At 45.2% G+C, this 20,673-nt stretch overlaps 1 protein-coding gene across 1 annotated transcript in view; it reads left to right on the top strand.

Moving 5' to 3' along the window:
• The window catches only part of LOC115320499 (carnitine O-palmitoyltransferase 1, liver isoform), a 68,273-nt gene that overhangs the window by 25,850 nt on the left and 21,750 nt on the right, over positions 1-20,673 (top strand). Inside the window, exons 7-13 of the mRNA XM_029980709.4 lie at positions 5,232-5,446; positions 6,579-6,664; positions 14,310-14,414; positions 14,526-14,657; positions 14,875-14,929; positions 15,027-15,156; positions 18,523-18,656. Coding sequence (XP_029836569.2) covers positions 5,232-5,446; positions 6,579-6,664; positions 14,310-14,414; positions 14,526-14,657; positions 14,875-14,929; positions 15,027-15,156; positions 18,523-18,656 — 857 coding nt within the window. The remainder of the gene's footprint in view (positions 1-5,231; positions 5,447-6,578; positions 6,665-14,309; positions 14,415-14,525; positions 14,658-14,874; positions 14,930-15,026; positions 15,157-18,522; positions 18,657-20,673) is intronic.

The following is a 20,673-nucleotide window of genomic DNA, read 5'->3' as shown; positions in this document are numbered from 1 at the left end:
AACTCTAATGAAAACTTTAAAAAAGTTTTCATTTGCGCTTTGTGTTGTCTTACTTACTTTGTCCTTGTCTTGCGGCGCATTTTGTCAAAATAAGTCATGTACCAATTGGCCCATCTTTCACTATTGAAACTTAAAAAAAGCTTCTTTTTAGTGCTGGCATTAAGAGTAGCACATGTCTGTATTGGTAATTTTCAACGATCTCCACCTTGGTCAATGCAGGTTTTCCAGTAATTCAACAAATGCATAAATTGCTGTAGAAAAAAAAGAAAAAATTCATTGGACGATCACGCTGCGCATGGACAGCGTGAGCTGGTGCGTCATTAGAATGATATTGTGTCATGATTGACTGAAAATTAGGGTGACGTTGCTTCTTGTGGTGTCACGCAAACCACAACCGATCACACAAAGGACAGCTGGCACCAAACACAATCTCGCAGGTGCACTGCAAAAATTGCTCAATTGCACCAGCTTCTCCACTTTTGGCTTCACCTCTGTTTTGTACGTTAGGATGACACACAATATAATTTTAATCACAGACTGTAAAAAAAAAAGTGGTTGTATGTTTGTATTGTTGTGCACTATGCCAACGAAAGTACAGCATCTTCAGTGGCGCAAATGACGAACCCTACTTCCCATCGTTGCGGAAGTTGCGCACCAGAAGCCGCAACCTGTCAGGGCAAACTCCATTGCACGGTTTCCATGGCATCGTAGTTAAAAATGTTATCACAATTTGAAAATTTTTACTTAACTTGTTCATATCAGTAAAACATGCAAAAGAGCCTCCTCGTGTATATTATCTGTGCTGTGCAGTGTACATGTGCCTGTGCAATGTACTATCGGGGAAAACTTAAATACGAACAGAGGAGCACGTGGCTCACAGTACAGACTGCACCGCCTGGAAGTGAGCCTAGGGGCGAGGGTGTATGACCTACCCTGATGTGTATACTAAAGTCCCTTCATCTTTTAAAAGTAGCGCAAGGAGCGTCGATGCATGATGCACGTGCAACGTCCAGCCTTTGGGAAGATCATGGCGGCACAGCGCAGCACTGAGCTTGATTTCAGATGCCATGTTCTTCTCAGTAGTGGCATGCGGCACGTGTCTCAAGCATTTCCACAACAATGAATGGCGCTACTTTTCCCAGGATGGAGGGACTTTAGTGTATATGCCCCTCGCTCGGCGCTTTCCAAGCTTCGGCATTGCGCCTCTTAGTGCACTGAAAGCTATCACCGCTATCTTTGCTTGCTCGATGCGTGCGGTGCAAGGGAGCTCGCTGCTGGTAGCAGCTGAAGCACGCGCTGGCTGAGCGAGCACTTTTTTTTAGCATCTCAAATTTTTTGTCTCTTAGCAAAATGTTTCTTAGTGACACATCGAGTCTCCCTCTGAGGCCACCAGGATCTTCTTTTCGTGTACCTCAGGCACGTATCCAGGGGGGTAGCCCATGGGGCCTGGGCTTCCCCCCCCCCCCCCGAAATCTTCCATTTTGCTGGGGCCTCCTCTCCCCCCTCCCCCTCATACAACATTTTGTCATGGGTGGGACCCCCCCCCAAAACAAAATCCTGGCTACGTGCCTGGTGTACCACCAGCCCTACCCTGTTTTGCAGAGTTGTAGTTCTACGTAATGTCCAGTCCGGTTAAAAAGCTGGAGGTACACCTAAGAATTTATGAGTTGTGAATGCGAAAGCTTGCAAGCCGCTCGTCCGCTCCCTTTGTCATCTGCTGCGTACCAGCGCACGCGCGCTTCGGGATCTCGGAGGCCATGGCGTAGCGGCCAATGGGAGCCCCGTCGACGCGCGCCAGCCTATGGAACCGAAGGTGCGGAAACCAGGAGCCGTTTTCGTGCTTCAAACTGATGACATCAGCTCGCTCCATGAGACAGTTAATGCTTTCGCATTAATAGGTCGCATTTAGTAATTTCAGTATTTCTATACTTGGTGACAGCATCCTGTGGGGATTCTGAAGTAGAAAAGGCGTATTTAGGTGCCTTGGTGCTACGTTAATGTTTAACCCCTTAAGTGCCAAATTTTTTTTTCCAAAAGTAACCTAAAAGTGCCATATCTTTTTTATTTTGAATTGTTATTCCTCTAGTATTACACATAAAATTTGAAAGTTTATTACGCAAAAATCAGCGGAGGCGAAAAAAATATTTGCCAAATAAAACAAGTGCTCATCAGCGCCGCAAAACTACTTGGACGAGCCTAGCTCGTTCGTGGAATTGAGGGTTACAGAAAAAACCACTGGATGAGCTAAGCTCGTCCACGGCATTTTTAACCAGAAAGTGGCCGACGAGGTTTTTACAGCGGAGCTGTTAAGGGCTAGGTTCCCCAAAATCGTGTTTGGTATGTCAGCACAAACCTACCTGGACAGCTACTGTCATCTATAAGCGACGGCGGCAAGCACACAACTAGTATGGTTTCCGCCGTCGCTCGTAGATGGCGCCAACCTTTCCAGCTATTACAGAAGAATTGATAGTTGGGCGCGTTGGTGGCAATTCATCGTTGGAAACTGCTCGAAAAACAGACGACGACGAAGAAGAAGCACACGTAACGAGCGCAGCGCTCGTCACGTTTGTTTCTTCGTCCTCGTCTGTTTTGCGCACCGTTTCCTACGCTCTTATCAGTTTCGGTTTGGACTCGCGATGGGTCAGCGGCGCGACCTTTCGGGGAAAGGAGACAGGCTGTGGAAGGAGCGGTTACGTACGCAGCAGTGCGAATGAGTCCGCAACCGCCGAAAAGCCGCTGTCGCCTCGACTTCCACTACGTCCAGCGCTTCAGATTCCTTTGCCAAAGAGCACATCAGTCGCCTGGAAAGCCGCCGCCCAGAACTAAACCAGCGATGTAAAGGGCGCCGGCAGGCCAACGCCACGGACGATGATCGTCCCACAGAGGCCAAGCGCAAGTGCGAGGCCCGGCGACGACTGCACTTTACGGCGAGGTTCCGGAGGGAGTTTGTGGAGAACTTGTTTGGCGTCACGTGTGCCGTGTGCGACCGACTCTGGTTTGCCAGAGACGTATCCACGATCGGCGGCATGTCGGACGAGAAGAAGCGGGAATCGGGCGCTTGCGCGTTGCGGCAGTGTATCGAGTACAGCTGTGCTGGTCTTCCTTCTTCATGAGAGTGGAAAGGCTGAACGTTTTTGTACTTTCAGTATATATTGTGCTTAGAACAATTCCTTGAGGTCGATAACATATGAAATATGGATTAGCTTTTCTCTCCACAAAATGCCAGTCGCAAAAAAAAAAAAAAATAAGCAGCGTTCCCCCTCACTTTGCAAATAGAACGAGTGGCCACGTCATCTGCTGCTGATTATATACTGCCAGTGTCCATCGTAGCCACGTGCTGGGAATGGCAATGCACAAGGAAAAAGTACTCAAAAAGCCGGGAGACGTTATAATTAAAATAACGACACCTACTTAACAGTACCATGAAGAACAATTTCGTTAAACGTTTTGCCTTCTATGCGGGAGGCATCTTCAGCAAATACAACAGGAAGCGTACATGGAACTTCCTGATAAAAACTGTGTCTAGATAAAACCTTGCATTGCTGCTGTACTAACCGAAGATGCCTCTCGCATGGGAGGCAAAACGTTTAATAATATTGTTTTTTATGTTATGTCGAGTCAGCTCATTATTACAATGATAAAGCATAGGGCACAGGCTGAACTCCAGAAATTGTTATTAGAGTTTGTCTAATCCCATTTTTTGATTGAACACGACTCACTATTTGAATGTTTGCCGATGCTGTCACGAGCTCCAGTCAAGTGCTCGGGTGCACAACAATCGACTGTGCCATGGCATCTTTTGACGCACGGTATGAAGTTGTGGTGCCACGTGACGTCACGGTCTTAACAAAGCTGTTGGATCTAGTAACGTTGGGTGCAAAGTCGTGGCATAATATGATTTCATGGTGTAATGCTATCCGACGACTTGACTTGACGTCACATGACCACATCGCACAATATCACAAGACACAATGTCGCATAATTAATCGAAGTGTTAATACAAAACCGCCATGAAAGCCTGTCATTTCTCATTCATTAAAATTCTGTATATGACAATTTTTTGATAAATCTTGAAATAGCACTGCTAATCTTTTTTTTTTTTTTTTTTTGTAATCTCAAACATTTAGTTTGTGAAATTAACAAAAAATATTAGGCTGAACCGTTTTGAACCTTTTAGCGTTACGCTTTCGTCCGGTTTAGTTCTAAGATGGCGGCGATGATTTCGGTTTGGTTTGATTTCGTTTCAACTAAATATAACGTTTCAGTTTGGTTGCGGTTTTTGGTCCTGTGGTGAGGAGGGGCCGAAGGCATGGATAATCTGCGAGCGTCTCCAGCCTTCACTCAGCATCTCTGACTTGCTCTCCTCCTCCCCACGTGGTGACTCAACAATGTGCGTCAGCACCCAATCTGCACAGGAGGTGTCTGCCACTAGGTTGCAAACGCTTTCCATGGTTTCAGCTGCTCTCTATCTTAAGTCTAGACTCTCTAGTGTTGAGTGTTACAAAGGGATGCATGCACTCAGTGTGTGAACCAGCCTTAAGCAGTGGCAGCTCGGTGCTGACCCCGAAAGGGCCCAAGTAGCACAGTCTTTTGAGCTAAGATTTGGTTCTCGTCGGGCAATTTAGGGACCTGGAAGCCCCGGAAGGACCAAGGCACTACCAAACTTCATATTCTTTGGCCATTTTGGCCCTAAATTGGCAAACAAGGGCCAGAGTTAATGCTTCACCTCGTGGTTGTTTGGTAGTCGGCCGGCTTCTTAGGGCCTCAATTCTCGAGGAAATGCCTGAGTGAGGCTTAGGATCCTGTTGTTTGGTATTCATCTGGAAACTTTGGGTGCAAATTGCTATACAAGTGCCAGATTTAGGCTTCACTTAGTGTCATAAAAAGGGGGAAGGTTTGGCGGCTTCAGCCCCCCCCCCCCCTCCCCCTCTCTCCCTCCCTCCCTCCCCCCCTGGCTCGAAACAGATTCCTGGCTATGCCACTGACTTCACTGCTGGTTGTTCGGTTGATAAGTGGCATCTTTGGCTTATATCTGGCACTTTGGCAATTATCTGGCGAACTAGAGAAAAGCTATAAATAGCCAGAGCAAAGTACTTTGCAACTAACTTGCTTTCGAGTGAAATCTTATTAGGCCCAAGTAGGACCCTAGGATTGCCAAAGCTAGGGTCAAGTTCAGTGTTTCTCTGGCGTGCTACCCGGATACTCACGAAAGAACCCTCCCTTCGTGCCAGACGAAGCCCGCAAGCCCGGCGAGAAGTACCTGACTCTCATGTGGTGCATGGCGGTGAGGGTGGTGAGCGGCTACCAGCCGTCACTGTACAGCTGCCAGCGGTGCCTGCCCAGGCTGCCCGTGCCTCCGCTTCACGACACTATAGTGCGGTTGCTGGACTCTCTCAAGGCCGTCTGCACCGAGGACGAGATGAAGGTCCTCTCCGAGCAGGCTGAGGTGAGAGCGGCTTGGAACGCGATGCCTGAAACAGGAGATGTGGACAGAGAAGGGATCTGACCCATTTCTGACGCTTTAAGCATTAAAAGTAAACACACAGTACTTCTGCCACTGCTGCTGCTACTGCTTCCACTACCGATTCCAACACTGTTTCTCCTATTGTTTCCGCCACTGGTTTTGCTATATTCCATTCTCTAAGCTGGCAGTGCTGTGGAACATGCGTGTTCATTGAACCGGTCATACTTCTGTCTTCCGTTACACAATCACGCTCCAGCCAATACCCATGCTCAGAGGGCCAGGTCGGGTGGTTATCATTTGGGCCCATTCTTGTTTCGACCTTCTCGTTCAAATTTTTTCAAAAGGACCATCCTCAAAACATACTTCTCGGTATGGCCCGCCGCATTTGATCTATTCTCGTTACATCCTTTGTGTTTTATACTCCAAGAAAAAAAAGAATGGGGCACTTCGAGGTGTCTGTGTTGTGGCTAGGTCACCGCATGTCCCCAAAGAAACTTCTTCAACTCCACCCCTCCCACCTCCCAGCTTGCTTATACGCAAGCGCTCGCATACGCACGCACAAATGCTAATTAGTCCCGGGGCTTTAGCCAATAGTTCCTGGAATACATCTCTTCTGCTCTTGAAACATGCAGTGGAGGTCAGGACCCGCTTGTTGGGTTGTCCGGAAGTCCTAGCAGGCACTGGGCAATAAAACACCAAACTGATCTTTTGTTTCGGGAAAGCACGGCTTCATAGGTCTCTCTTTTCCCTGATCGCGAAAGGGTGCCCTTGAGTAATCTCTGAAGTGAAAGGCGATGAGTGTGTGCTGCGGGATGGGCGTTCAAAAGAGTCATTTGTTGCGGCTGTCGTTGGCCTCAGCATTGCTGCTCTTGTCCACTTCATAGCAGTAGCTTGTCACTTTGTGAAACAGGTCACTTATATGGTGCTTTGTCATGAGCTCCAGTCGAGCAGTGTTTGCATGTTTCCTACATTTGAGCTCAAAAGTGCATTGTCACTGCCTCTAAGGCTCCTTTATCAGAGGCTGATGTGAGTTTCATTGTCATGTTTTCCATATACTGTTTGGGGTTGGTGCTGGTTGAGCTACTAGTTCTGGTTCTCTCTTTTTGTGATGCAGAAATTTGAGAAGACCTTAGGACCAACCTTGCAACGACTGCTTTACTTGCGGTCATGGTATGCAAGCAACTACGTCACTGATTGGTGGTAAGCATTACCTTTTAAATGGGGAGTTATGCCGATTTCTAATGATTAGAGTTCTATGTTTCCGGATCTTAGTTTTTCTTGAGATTGGGGGTGTTATTTTATGAGCTCCTTTATTCCACTTATTCGGCTTTTTTTGGTGTTGGTCAAAATATTAGTGCTTATAGTGGCTTGTGTTAAACAAAACAGGACAGGCCATGGGATTACCGAAATCTGGGGAACATGGGCACGACCAGAATGCACACTTGGAAAATGTTCTGGTGCCAATAAGGAAAGAAAACGAGTGCCTGCTTCCGATATGCTGGGGATCGGAAGCAGACAACACGTGGCTCGAGATTTAGAAGTGCATTGCATTGCTTGGCACTGGTCAGATGAGCAGAGTTTTTGCACATTTTAGGTGACTTTGAATGTGCCAAGATGTGACGGCAGCAGCTACTAATCACTGTTTGCCATGTCGTCTGCATGCTTGCCACTTTGGTCATTTTTATTTAAAACCTAGGCTTCTGAGCTTCTTTTTTTCTTTTTTAGACCTTGAAATGGATGGATATGTATTTTATAAAGCACACATACAATGTTAAAATCAGTTGGCACGCTTTACACTGTCCATTAAGCAAGCGAAATATGGTTTCCTTACAATATCTATTCATTTGCAGTAGAATGGTGAATGTGATGGCATTTGCTGCTATACTTGGCATCAGCTTTCTTGTGCTATGTTGTTAAGTCTGACATAGCTTCCATAGTGCTGCAGCCCTGTGCTGCTGCGAAAGTATGTGGCTTTGTCTCGAGTCTCATTTGTATGCACTCTCGTACGAAGAAGATGCCAAACGAAACCATGCCCGCGCCGAAGTAGCTTTGACAGCGTTGGAGCACTGCAGAAACAACACTGGCCTTGGTGATGTGGAACAAAGAAGTTATCCGCCTATTTTCAGACGGTGCATTGGTGTATAGTTATGAGAGATGACAGTTTAGTTGGTTTTAATCTGCCTTCTTTGGGAGCATGTACAGTGGCTCTAGGTAACACATCCAGTCATGTGATTGCTGCGCCAAATGCGCCAAACTGCGCCAAGGGGCAGACCCTGCTACATCCTGCTACATTATATTCCCAACGAGCGTGTTGGTAAGATGTACTAGATAACAGAAAGTATAAAACAGAGTATAGAACTCTGTTTCGTCCTCCCTCTGTTTTATACTTTCTGTTATCTAGTACATCCTGCTACATTTTGCCAAAATATGGGTAATCTGCACCAAGCCTGTGCCAAAAAAACAATTTCGGTCGCCTTTCAAAGCCGACACTAAAATGAGTACCGTGCACAAAGTACCCTGCATCAATTGTCCATCTGGTCTGGCATGGTTTTCCCGCTATCTCACGTTTCATGCTCTCGTCGCCTCGTAGGTCTTGTCTCGCGTCTTTTTTAAAAATATTTTTCAACGATAGACGCGGGTGTGTACAGATGCTTCGACGCTATAGTGTGCCGGGTACCAGCCGTGCCGTCGTGTTGTGGACGAAACCACGTTTTTGCGCGGCAGGAGTTGCTTTGTGAGCTAAAACACTCGTTCCTGAAAGCAATGGCTGCGGGAAAACTACATTTGCTCCCTGCCTTCCAGTCACCGTGGTCGCGCGACGTCGGGTGTTGCCGTCTCCACGTCGCTGCAGATATGGCGCTTTCTAAAATGAAACTAAGTACCGCCGCATGCTCATCAATATTCCATGTTCTTGTTTAAATCATACGTTACTATAAAAATTCCTCTTTAACTCAAAGACTGCTGTGTTGAAGTATTGATTACCTATGTTTCTCTCGGTGGACTTTCTTTCAAGTGGGACCCCGGTATGTGCAAAAATGTGCCGCGAAAGGAATTTGGTGAAGAGAAGTGAGCTAAAACAAAGAAGGCAATGTATGCACACTAAGCCAGCGCAGCGCATTTGTTTTTCTCGAGTTCAGTCGCTGCACAAAGTGCTCCAATAACTTTTTGACCCTGGCTCGCGATGTCTTGCATCAATGCGCTCAGGTTCTCCTTTTTTTTTTCTTTTTTTTTTTTTTCTGTATGGGTTTAGCTTGTACCTTGTTTGCCGGCCTGGTAAGCACGAACTGCTGGACTGTTTATGCTGTTTACTCGACAGTCACATTTTGCATACAATTTTGGGAATCAGCTGGCGACGGAGCGGTGTGGCATGGTCTCGGTTTCGATCGAACAGCCGTTGTCTCCGCTCGCGCAACGAAGTACGCGCAACTGCAAGCCTGCCGAAGTTGCCATCACGTGCATGCGAACATGATTGCACGACAGAGGCACCAGCCGGGACACTTGCAATTTATTGGTCCACGTTTGCTTACTTTTGATAAAAATCTTGGCACGTCGAGAACCAGTAAAACGGTGGCAAGTTGTTTTTCGGAATTGCTCAACATTGCCTACAGCACTGTACACTCGTGGGATGTCTCAGTAGTAAAACCACAAGCAGCGAGTTTCGTCACAAGTCACATCAGAACACAACACAATATAAAGTATCCTTCGTTTGTGCAGCACTTAAAGGGATGCTACAACGAAATTTCGGCGCTTATTTTAAGATCTATATGTATTCAAAGGAGCAGTATCACATCGAACACACCAATATCTTGTTAAAAAAGTCTCGAAAAGGAATTTTAAAACAAATTAAGCGATTAGCAAAGAGCACCTGGTGGATGTCGCTAACGCCTCGTTTGTAATGCCCGTCTAGGAACCTTGACAGCTAGTGACGGAGGTTGTCTCGCCTCCGGCCACGACGAAAGAAGAGGGGAAGGAGGAACTTTCCTCTTTCCGAGAATGCCTCTTGTGTGTCGCAGAAGTCGCTATTGTCCCCCTACAAGATTATAGAAGATTAACCCGTCACTCAAAATTCGTACAAAAGCAGCCGCTTCGGTGGCTGGAACGACTAGCCATCCTCTCGACGTCAGCCTCGCCGTAGTTTTGCTCGACCCGAGACGACCTACGTCACGATTGCGTTGGATGTCACGTGGTCTCCGCCGGGCCTTCTCAGAGCGCTTGCCAGAGTGGGCCGTTTATAACGAAAAATACAGCCACCAGGCTCAAAATACAAACATGAAATTTTCTTTTATGGATATTGTGGATCATATTCAACCTATTTTTGAACACGACGGATATATTTCAAATTTCGTTGAAGTATCCCTTTAAAAAGAAATTTTTTTTTTTCTAAGAATACCTGCTCCGAAAGCCACTTTTGCTACTCCGAAACATTGTTTTGGCTGCTCCAAAAGCCACCTGTGCTGCTCCAAAACACTGTTTTCATTGCTCTAAAGGCCTCATTTGCTGCTCCTAAACATTGTTTTGGCTGCAAAAGGTGCTCCAAAATGGCTTAGGCCAATCACATCACTGCACATCGAATGCATGGCATGGCCTACGCCTTCTGTGTGAATATGTGAAATCGTGATCCACATGATCTGCATCAGCCATTGTTGCGCACTGTCTTTTTGCCTTCTTTCTCCCTTATTGCTTCCTTATTCCACAAGGAATAAAACGTTAAAATTTGTAGCCTGTCACCTGCTACGATGCAGTTCAATCTGAAACTTTCCTCCACATTTTGTCACCAGGGTCTATTCCACAAGCAAACTTTCTGCATATGATTTACGTCTCATCATCGCGTCGTGGTTTTCAGTATGTTTAGCCCCCTTGTTGTACATGAGTTAAAATTGTTTTTTAAAGCAAAAAGTCATCCCCATATGACGCTGTTTCACACCATTGCCCCTTGCTGCAAAATCAGGGCGGCTTGCGTGAAGAAGCACATGAGCAGTGGGGAGTGTGGTGTCAGAAAAAGAAACTATGATTAAGTTATTGAGCTGTTTTGCTGCTTAGGAAGGTACATGTCACAGGAAGGTACATGCGCAAAAAGTTTCAGCTTAAAAACTTCTTTTAAAAAAATATGTTTAAAAAGTCGCGAAAAAAAATGACTAAATATGAAAGAGTTGCACAAGAGGCCAAGTTTGTCATTTTATTTGACTTAAAATATAAGCTAAAATAAAATAAATCTAACTACTTCACATAGTCTATCTAGTTGGTGTGCTTTATACATCAAAGCGTATTTGTTGTAAAAGGTTGTATTTTTTTATTCCTATGGACCTCAAAGTTGCTTCAAAGTGCAATTGTGAAAATCGTTCTGTCTTGTCTCAGACGCAATTTTGTTTTGAAGGGTAGGTTGACATATGATTGAACTTTTTTTTTTACATTATCTCATCTTCACTTTATGTGTGCAACTTCAAACATTCCAGGCTGTTTTTGTTTCGTTGCTGCTTGCAGCTTACCAAGCTTCATTCAGAAACACTAAAGTATGTGCAAGTTATTCAAATAATTGTTTATGTTTTTTTTACTTTGGTTTAAAAAACATTTACGAATTATCAAATTTAACTAGATCCATGAAACCTTTGCCAGTGATTCCCCACAATGTGGGCTTTCTTCTGAACGAAAAGAACGAATAATTATATGTCTAATTTTTTCAAAATAAAGTTTTGTTCACCTGTGGTTCATTTTTGAAACTTCTTGTGAAGAGAAATAGACAGTAGAACCTCGTAATTCGAAGTCGGTCGGACTGCAAAATATTTGCAAAATAAGCAGATTCGCGAATTATTCAAAAACGAAAGAAAACGACTGAAGGTTGTGCGCGAAGCCTTGGAATCTCGAAGGAAACATTTTGTTCAATATGAGTAGTCAAAAAGAGAGAACATCACCCGAAGTAGTCGGCGATATGGGACTGCCACACTCGCTAATTAGCGGTGACGACCGTCACATTTTCAGGAAGGCTAAAGGCCTGCAGGATACTACAAAACTCACGACTCCGGCAAATCGTGCCGCGCTCCGCTTCCGGCCGTCGGGGGAAATTTTCCTCCGTCAAAGCTGCCGGGGGGAAGCTTCCCCCCGTCAAATCTCCCCCTCGCTTCCTCCACGGCGGCCTTGCTCTGCTCATCACAAAGGGTCCGGAGAGCTACTCACACACTTTGTTGGCTGTCGGTCAATCGCTCAAGGCCTCCGCCGTTTTTCTAAGTCCCGAAGACGGGAAAGGGAAGATTAGAGTGTGAGGGCGAGCACGCGTGAGGGCCAGGCGAGCGCACGTGGTATCCAAGGTCGTGTCATCTTCCAGCAGTTCTGTGGATTGGATTGGATACCCGCGGCTCTTGTTCCTAACGTACCTTGTATAGACAAACAAACCTGGTTGGTTTGGAGTTTAATAAAATAAATGATACATTCTTAAGTTCTCAGTGTTTCTACATACAACTAAAAGTTTCACTTGCGCACTGCACTTTATTTCTTTTTTTCGAACTACAAACGTGGATTTTGACTAAGAAAGCTGAGCCAGGGCGGCCGAAACGCATCCTTCGACGCAGGAATGTCCCAAATCCACCCGAAGCCGGACCTCCTTGGCCTTCGAGCCGAGGCGACGGCGCTACGCGAGCGCGTGGGCGAGGTGAGCCAGACGAAGGTGGCGTATGACGTCAAATCTGACGAGCATCGACGTCACAGAAAAGTGAAAGAGGCGAGGACAGCAGTCGTGATCGTAAAAATTTTCACGACTCCTGCAAACATTTTCACAACTCCGACAGATGGTAAAAATAGAAGCGTCCGCTTCAATTTTCACGATTTGTCGGAGTCGTGCGTTTTGTAGTGTCCTGTTTGGACACCCCTTAACTAGGAGCATCATCTCAGAATCACCGCCATTACATTCCACAAAGCTGCGGTCGACATTCAGCGACTGTATAACTTCCCCTAGAGTGGGGGCCTGAGGCGGCTCATTGTTGTCATCAATCTCTGCCGTCACACTCAGTGATTTCGCTCTCAATGTCCGCGTAGCAGGTTTGCTCATTCTCTTCTATGTTTAAGTTGTCTGTAAAAATTATGCCGACCGACTCACCGTCACTGTCCTAAATGCAGGAGCAAAGCTCCTCTCCCTCATCGTCAATCCCAGGGACAATACTGGCACTAACTAGCATTGGTGGTATCCTCGTGCTCCACGGCCAGGATTTGGCGAGCGACGAGACAAGTGACGGCGACCTGCTTCGCTGTTGCTCAGTCAATCTCGCAACGATTCAAACTGTGTGAAAGCGACGGGAGCGAGCGACCAAGGCAATGAGCAACGCGATGGGCGACAATGAGAAATCTCTGTCGCTTGTCGCTGACTCTCGCCGATGTCGCCGTTGCTCGTTCCGTCGCTCGCAAAACCGCTTACATGCGGTTCAGTAACAGCCCGAACCACAGCCCCACTGCAGCACGGCGCCAAGAATACCGAGACAGGAAATGCATCAGCAAAGATGCATGCCATCTTTTGTTTTTGCTGCCGAATCTGGATACTAACTGGCGCCACCTAGCAACTAAAAATTTAACGTGGAAGACCAAATCAGCAAATTAACCGGGTGGGCACGCGCGGAGCGCTCAGATTATCCAGTCATATTTTCATGAGAAGCCACAAGTGCGTGAAAGTTTTGTGAATTATCCGGGATTCCGAATAAACCGAGATAGAATTATCGAGGTTCTGCTGTATTAATAAAAAAAAAATTCTTCAGCAAAATACAATTTATGAGGTTCAGTAAATAAAGTAGGCATGTATAGTAATAACTGGCGAAAAAATCCCTCTGACAGGTCCACTTGTTTCAGAAACAATGTTTTTATTGTTAAATAAAAACTGAGTTTTCAAAATACCGCAATTGAAAGTTAGGTTGCTCATCGACATTCCTAAAACGCACCTGGCACACAGTCTTTGGCATCATTCCCTTTGCACTGCCTTGCTAAGCCTTTCTTGGCATTTTCCTTCTTTTCTTGCTTTCCAGAGAGGCCCAAAATTCTGCTTTGGGATTCGGGTGTTGTTCATCTGGTTCAGGGTCACGTCCCAGAACACACCTGGTGTTACACCAAGGGCGTCAATCGCTTTCGTTCATGCTTCGTTGCCATTGTAGAACACAATTGTGTCGTAGACAACAGGCTTCACTCCGGACGCTCTAGCAAATCTGGTTCTTGGACACCTACACTGGATCAAGTTGTTTAGCGGCTCATTTGCGTTGTGCATGCGTCCATGAGACGTTCATGAAACATCCGTGCGTCCATGGCATGTACAGATTATTTATACAATATGTTTTATCAATCTTGCACAGAGAAAAACCAAACTCAACAAGATTTGTTGCTTTTTTACGTTTTGAGAGCAAAAAAAAAAAAGCAATGCAAACAGTCTCTCCATAAAGTTGGGCAGATTCTAAAGAGCAGGTAGGTGTAGTAGGCACAATTATTATGTCTTCTAGCAATCACTTGAACATGTTCTTTGGAGGACAGGTTCTGCAAGAACCCTGTTATCTCTAGATAAAAATAAAAAAAATCACCTTTTGATTTTACTTACCATGCTCCCTTAACGAAACAAAAAAGTTTCTTTGAAAAGTAAGGTCCATTCCATTGTATGGACATTTTCTAGTACCTCATATAAGAGTTTCATTAAAAACAAAAGATAGGCCTTACACCGCTATGGCCATCCTTATCTGAACACACCCTTGATACTCCCATACAAATGTGAACACAAAAATGTGAATTTTTCAGCAAAATGTCCGGCTGTTGTAGGAAGTTTGTGTGATTTCTGTTTTCGATGTGTTGATATAGGACAGTTATGTGACTGCTTCAATAATTTCAGGGAGAAGTACATCTACCTAAGTAGTCGAAGTTCTCTTGCTGTGAACAGCAACTACTACTGCTTTGACCAGAGTTACTATCATCCATCAGACATCCAGTCTTCTAGGTGAGATTTCACCCTTGTTGCAGCTGCCTACCAGTGCCTTTTATTCTCAGCTTTCAGTAAACTCGAGAATCGATATGAGTTACCACTTTTAAAATTTTCTTACACGTGCAGGACTGCAGTCATCATTCACAACTGTCTAGTCTTCAAGCGCCTGATTGACCGAGAAGAACTACAGCCATTGGTTCTTCGTGGTACAGTTCCCATCTGCATGTCACAGTACGAGCGACTTTTTTCTACCACAAGGTACGACTTTCGTTGTCCTTTGCTGCATTGTTTTGTGTTAGAATGTTTCTTTAAGATTTTATGTGCAGTGCCATAAGAAGATTTTCATTTTACTTTTTCCTCCTTCATTGAACATCTGTCTAGTTTTAAAGCGAATAGTCTGGTCCTTCTGAATGAACTGTTCCTAGTTTGCTTCTAAGGTGCTGTTCTTTTCCTTTCGTTGTCCGGAAAATTATAGAGTTCCTGGCATAGATGTTGACGAGATCTGCCATTTCTGCACAAGTGAATCGAAAGTGAGTAGTAGATGGACAGAAAGTTCTCTTTCCTTTCTCCTTGCACTTGTTTCTCCCGCCGATTGAGCTCTAACGCCGAATTTAAACATAATTGCAGCATGTCATCCTGCAACACAAGGGCATGTTCTACAAGCTGGAAGTCTATGATTCAACAAATCAGATACTCTTCCCTACAACCCTCGAACACCAGATTGAATGGATCATGAAGGATGCCGAGCAGCACACCCGTAAGTAATAATTTTGTGTACATGCTTCGTTCCTTCTCCTTAGTCTCTGCTCATGCTGAGTCCAATCCATACTTGAAGGAACATAAAACTCCAAAAAAGCTTTTCTTGTCAAGTGCCAAGTGCCTGGATGGATAAGGCACATATATGGTATGTTCCAACTCCCCCCCCTCCCCTCCCCCCCCCAAAAACAAAAAAAACTAGAGGGTGTTGTATCTTGCCAAGCCACTACAGCTTCTTAAGGTCACCTCGCGTCAACAAGCGAAAGCCTCCCAAGGGGTGTGCCTCTGGAATGTCAAGTCTTGAATGGGAGGCCATTGTCTGTGGGCGCCATCCTGTGCCGTGTTTTGCTGACGTAGGCCTAGAACAACGAAGGCAGTGGCAGTGCTTCCTGGCTAGGTGGGTCTAGAGCACGAATGGGTCGTTAAAATGAGTCATTTTTCGGCGGGAAGACTGCACGCCGGAAATTGAGTTGAAAGGTTTCGAGCGAGAGGAGCAACAAAGGGCCACTGAGATCAGCTCTGCTGTTACGGCAGAGGCTTTTCTGCTCATTCGGGAGACTATCTTATGGCTCCCGAGGAAATCGTCCCACCCATTGAAAATCAGCCAGTGACGTGGCCCCTCGACAAGCCGCTCATGGCAGACGATGCAGCGGACGTCGACGGAGCCTAATGCGGTTCTTTTTGAGTGAGACAGTGCCATGGGGTGAAGCGAACGCCGCTGGACGTTTGCTGGACCTGCATTGGCTGCCAAGCTTCTTTTCAAAATCTCTACCTGGGGAACGAGGGACAAGTGGACCCTATATAAGGAGCGGATTGCTTATTTACCGTAATGAATGTGTGCTCTTCTGAAGTTAATTTGGATTAATTGGTTTGTCTGGATATTTAAGACACCCGGCTCTTCATTACTGCCGAGACCGCCTGTCCTTGTCCTGCCCTCAGCCACGATGCTCGTGTCAAGTCCGCCACGGGAACTACCGTTCGGTCCCAACAGTACAGACTCTGCAGCATGTATTTGGAGGCCGAGTTTTTGCCAAACTTAAAGTGCACTGGAGTGACAATGAAGCTCAACAGACGGCACAGGGAAGCAGCAGAAAGGGCTAGGAGGAGGCTGGATGCTTGGTGGCAAAAGAAGCAAAAAAAGTGAAAAGTATATATTTTTATACTCTTGGCTAGATCGAACTTGATTTAAAACTGGCTGATTCGAGGGAGCAGTCACAATATCGTCCTCATCGGCAGCATCATTATGTTTATTCCATATGATTCCTAGATTGCACCAGCCACCACCCAAAACACTCATTTTCGCCTACACGACGAATGGAACAAGAATATTGAACTTGTGAATAGTAGTGTTTTTTTTTTTTTAATATATCCAAGCTTTTTTTGTTGTTAGCTTACATATTTTGAGCCACATGTTATACACTCTGTTCACCCTAAGGCTGAGACTGCAGCTATTGCCATAAGCACGAGAGCTCGAAATCGCTGCTTTGAAGTGTTCTTCCGCAGAATGAGTGCTCGCGCTAGAAATGCTTGTCTCAAAGCCAGGAGTGCGGGCTGGTTCCTGCTTGTAGCTTTGGCACCAGTCTCAACTTAAGGGTGAATGCAGAAGTAGAACTCCCCTTGAAGCCAGAGGCATGACCAACCAAACGTCACATTTTCTTCGTGAAATAGAATAATTCGGTATATTAGTGTTTGTTATAATGAGGTTAAACTGTATCACAATTACACTTAACTGGAGCAAATGCTGAGCATGCTCTAGATATATTGCTGTCTCTTACCATGTGCTTATGCATCATTTCCTGCTAATGTCAAGTTATTTGTCCTCTTCATGTCTTATTAGAACTGTTCTATGCTATACCTTTGACTCAGTGCTTTGTCCAGTGCTGTCCTGGTTTACCGTAAAATACCGGGCAAGCGCCCACTCAAAATTTAGAGATAATCGCGAAAAAATGGGCGATGGGCACTTCTCCAGTCATCAATTTTACATATCAATGTACTGTGCATATTTTCTCAGATCTTACAAATTTGGGTATGGGCACTTGGTGTGGTATGGGCAGATGCACAGTATTCTGTGGTAGGTTGTTTTTTTATTAAAATTCTCTCCTATGCTCCACTCAAATATGATCATATACATACATTTGCAAGTGATATGATAAAAGCCAAGCAAGCTCGGGTTTTTGGAAGCTTCTACACCATCTAATAGAAGAAAGTTGATCTATTACCAGGCGTGGTGCATATATGCAACATTTCGGCTGCTGTTGGGTTTTGTCATTACCCCCTGCTCCACCAGTCGGCTGATAATGAGTCAATGCTGATTTCTGTGCTGCCTTAAAGGGGCGGGGCAACAATATTCACTTGGGATGTTTTTCACTTTAGACAGGTCCACTGGCACTAGTGGGACCCAAGTATACTTGCACACAATGCCATTGACCAATAAACCTTTTCATTGCTATGTAATTTCAAGGATAGAAGCGAGCATTTTCTTTCAGTCTCTCCTTCTCAAAACTTGGTGACATAGCGTGTGGGTTGCATTGTCAGCATAGTCCCCTAGTGACGATATTTGAATGTGGCTCATAGATTGAATGCGAGCATGAGCATTGTGTGAGCACTCAATTCGGGCTCATGATAATCAATAGCTCGACAAGCATTCGGGTAGTTTCTCATATCCAGTTGCGGAAATAACGACAAGAGCTGAACCCTAACGATTTCTGGAACTCAGTGCATGTCCTGTGCTTTGCCATCCTTAGAGCGTGGCTTTTGATCAACATTGTCGGCATATAATTGGCTCCAGATGACGTATAGCCACTTGTTCTGGCTGCGAGTTGAGGAGGTGAACACTGCTAGTTTTTCTTTAATTTTTTTCTGCAACGTTTATTGCATGGGGAAAAAACGAATGCATGTTTCCCTGGTTATAAACATCAGGGATTCTTTCCAAGTGATATTCGCACCATCCCTTTAAGGTTGTGCGCGGCATTCATGATATGCCTGCCACACGGGTTCTGATAACAAAAACAAAACAGCTGCTGAAATGTCGCTTATGCACAAAATGCCCAGTCATAGCTAAGCTTTCTTCTGGTAGCACTGGAGTCCTCTCGAGCCATGTGCTCGCTGAGCCTTTATTCTATACCTTGCATACATTTACTTGCACATATTTATAACCTTTGTAACTTGCACACATTTACAACAATTAGCACATGTACGGTTACAACCAATTAAATACTTTTTTTATTTTCAAAGTTACATTGCCATTGTAAATTTCTTCCATTTATCTGCACGTGTCTCGACATTGAAAATTTTATCTCCCTGCAATTTTTTTTAATTCTTCATGTTTTGAGTGATTTGCGTCGCTTTCTAACCTTTCTATACTTAGCCACGGAAGCTGAGACATCTCTGGCAGCCCTGACATCTCTTGACAGGCCGACCTGGGCTCGTATCAGGAACAAGTACTTCCTCGCTGGCGTCAACAAGGAAAGCCTGGATGCCATTGAGAAAGCCACATTTTTTGTGAGTGACCTCTTTCTACAATATTCTCGTACGCGCCTGATGCGGTCCGGCGGGTTTAGCGTATCAGGTGTTTCAGCGGGCCACACAAATGATTCATACGGTGGAGTTGGTGGCAGTGTTAATCGAGAAGGTTTTTTTCTTTCTTGTGTTTTCATACTCGGGTCTTTAAAAGCAGTTTGGAATTACAGAAAGGAAGATTAACTTATCAAGCAGAGTGTGGGCCGCCAGTGTAATCCGCTGATTCGGTGCCGTCCTAATTTTCAAGAGTGAATCGGATGATTTGATGCATAATTAAAATCTAGAAATCCTTACACGAAAGCAGGCAGGAAAGAAGCCATCTGAACTGGAGCAGAATCTTGCTGGAAGATGCATAGCCACCCCTAGGCCGCATCCCCAATCCGAGGTTTTACCACTGTGTCCAGTCCCTCAACGTAAACAGTGGTGTTGATTTGAAAACCTCGAGGGAAGAAATTGGGGGGCATGACATGTTTCTCGTTGCTCACAATTCTCAAGATCATCGCACATGATGGAACCTTGAATCCAAGGTTTGACCACTGTGTCCAGTCCCTCAACGTGAACAAAGGTGTTGATTCGAAAGCCTCGAGGGAAGAAATTGGGGAGCATGACATGTTTCTCGTTGCTCACAATTCTCAAGATCATCGCACATGATGGAACCTTGATACGCATAACAGTTGGGACCTCCGGGGGGCTAGAACAGAGCCACCTGTCATCTCTCCAGTTCACCATTTGATCTTGGACAAAGTTCTTCTCGTTCAAAAGCAAAACAATGCCTATCATGCTCCTTAGGGTGCTTAGGTTTGTCAAGCAGGCTCATAAAATGGATAAGAGGATTTTGTAGTGTCTTGTCAGCCAGAAACTGCCCTCTTCTCGTGACGCAAGACTTTCGCGGAATGTCTTTGTGACCCACATGCCAGATAGTACACTCGTCAATTTTAAGTTGCCTCGATTGACGTGCTGGGGTCACCACTGACAGTCTTCTGGACCCGATCAACAAAGTCGGCTGTCCTGATAGTATTCAATCATTGAGAATGCTTCTTCTTTTTTTTTTGGCCGCTGATGACATGTGTTTTTCTGAGCCGAGCAGCTCTTTTCTGAAAGGTGGCAGTCTCCGAGTCACCGTGGTCGGCAGCAAGTGCGACAAGCACATTGTGCCTTTACATTTTTTGTTTCAGGCTGAAGGTGACCACCTTGACTGGAATGCGAGGTAGATGACATGTACACGCTGTTAAATCGTTGCCAATAGTTATAGATAAATGTAGTTATCACCCGCACATTTATGACGCCCCAAAACTGTGTTCTTAAATACTGGCCGCACACTCTATAGTGTCTCTTGAAGATAATTGATGTGCTCAAGGACTGAAATCAGCATCTGAGTAGTCATACCAACAAGTACATCTGTCGATGCAATCACATGTGTATCTCTAGTTTGCCAAACACTTTAGATTTGAGTTCAGTGGTGAGATTAATCACATACGTCTTAGTCCGAAATTAGAGTTTGTACTCGTGCGGGCGATATTTAGCAGCCCGTTCCCCCATGCACTTTGTCAAATAATGTCTGGTATGTCTCCTTTTTGAATACAGTGCTGCTGAATTTCCACTTTAAGGGCAACTCCGGTCCATACTTTCGATTTTGGGATTATGACTGCTTTTAGTGCAGTCAGCGTCCTTGAATTGCAAGGTGTAATTTTTTTCTCGTTATTGTGCGTAGTTTTAAAGATATCGACGCCTGAAAGTTTTGTTTGGGGCGCGGCCAACAAAACCAAAACTAGCTGCTCGAGGCCTCGGCAACACTGAAAATCAGCCGCTACGTGAACGTGACGTCACAATTGTTCTCGTTTAACGAGTACGCAGGCCGAGCGCCACCTACCTCTGTTGCGCTAGCCGTCTAAAGATAGGAGGTAAGCTGATTTTGTTTTAATGTGGTAGTTATCGACCATATGTAGCAAGAGTTAGTGCGTATAACCAAAATCTAGCGACTGGAAAACCCGTGAACTCG

Source organism: Ixodes scapularis, unplaced genomic scaffold, assembly GCF_016920785.2.
Source record: "Ixodes scapularis isolate PalLabHiFi unplaced genomic scaffold, ASM1692078v2 PGA_scaffold0__279_contigs__length_252992795, whole genome shotgun sequence".
Classification (NCBI taxonomy): Eukaryota; Metazoa; Arthropoda; class Arachnida; order Ixodida; family Ixodidae; genus Ixodes; species Ixodes scapularis.
The sequence above is the reverse complement of the archived record's forward strand: the minus strand, read 5'-3'. Positions and strand labels throughout refer to the sequence as shown.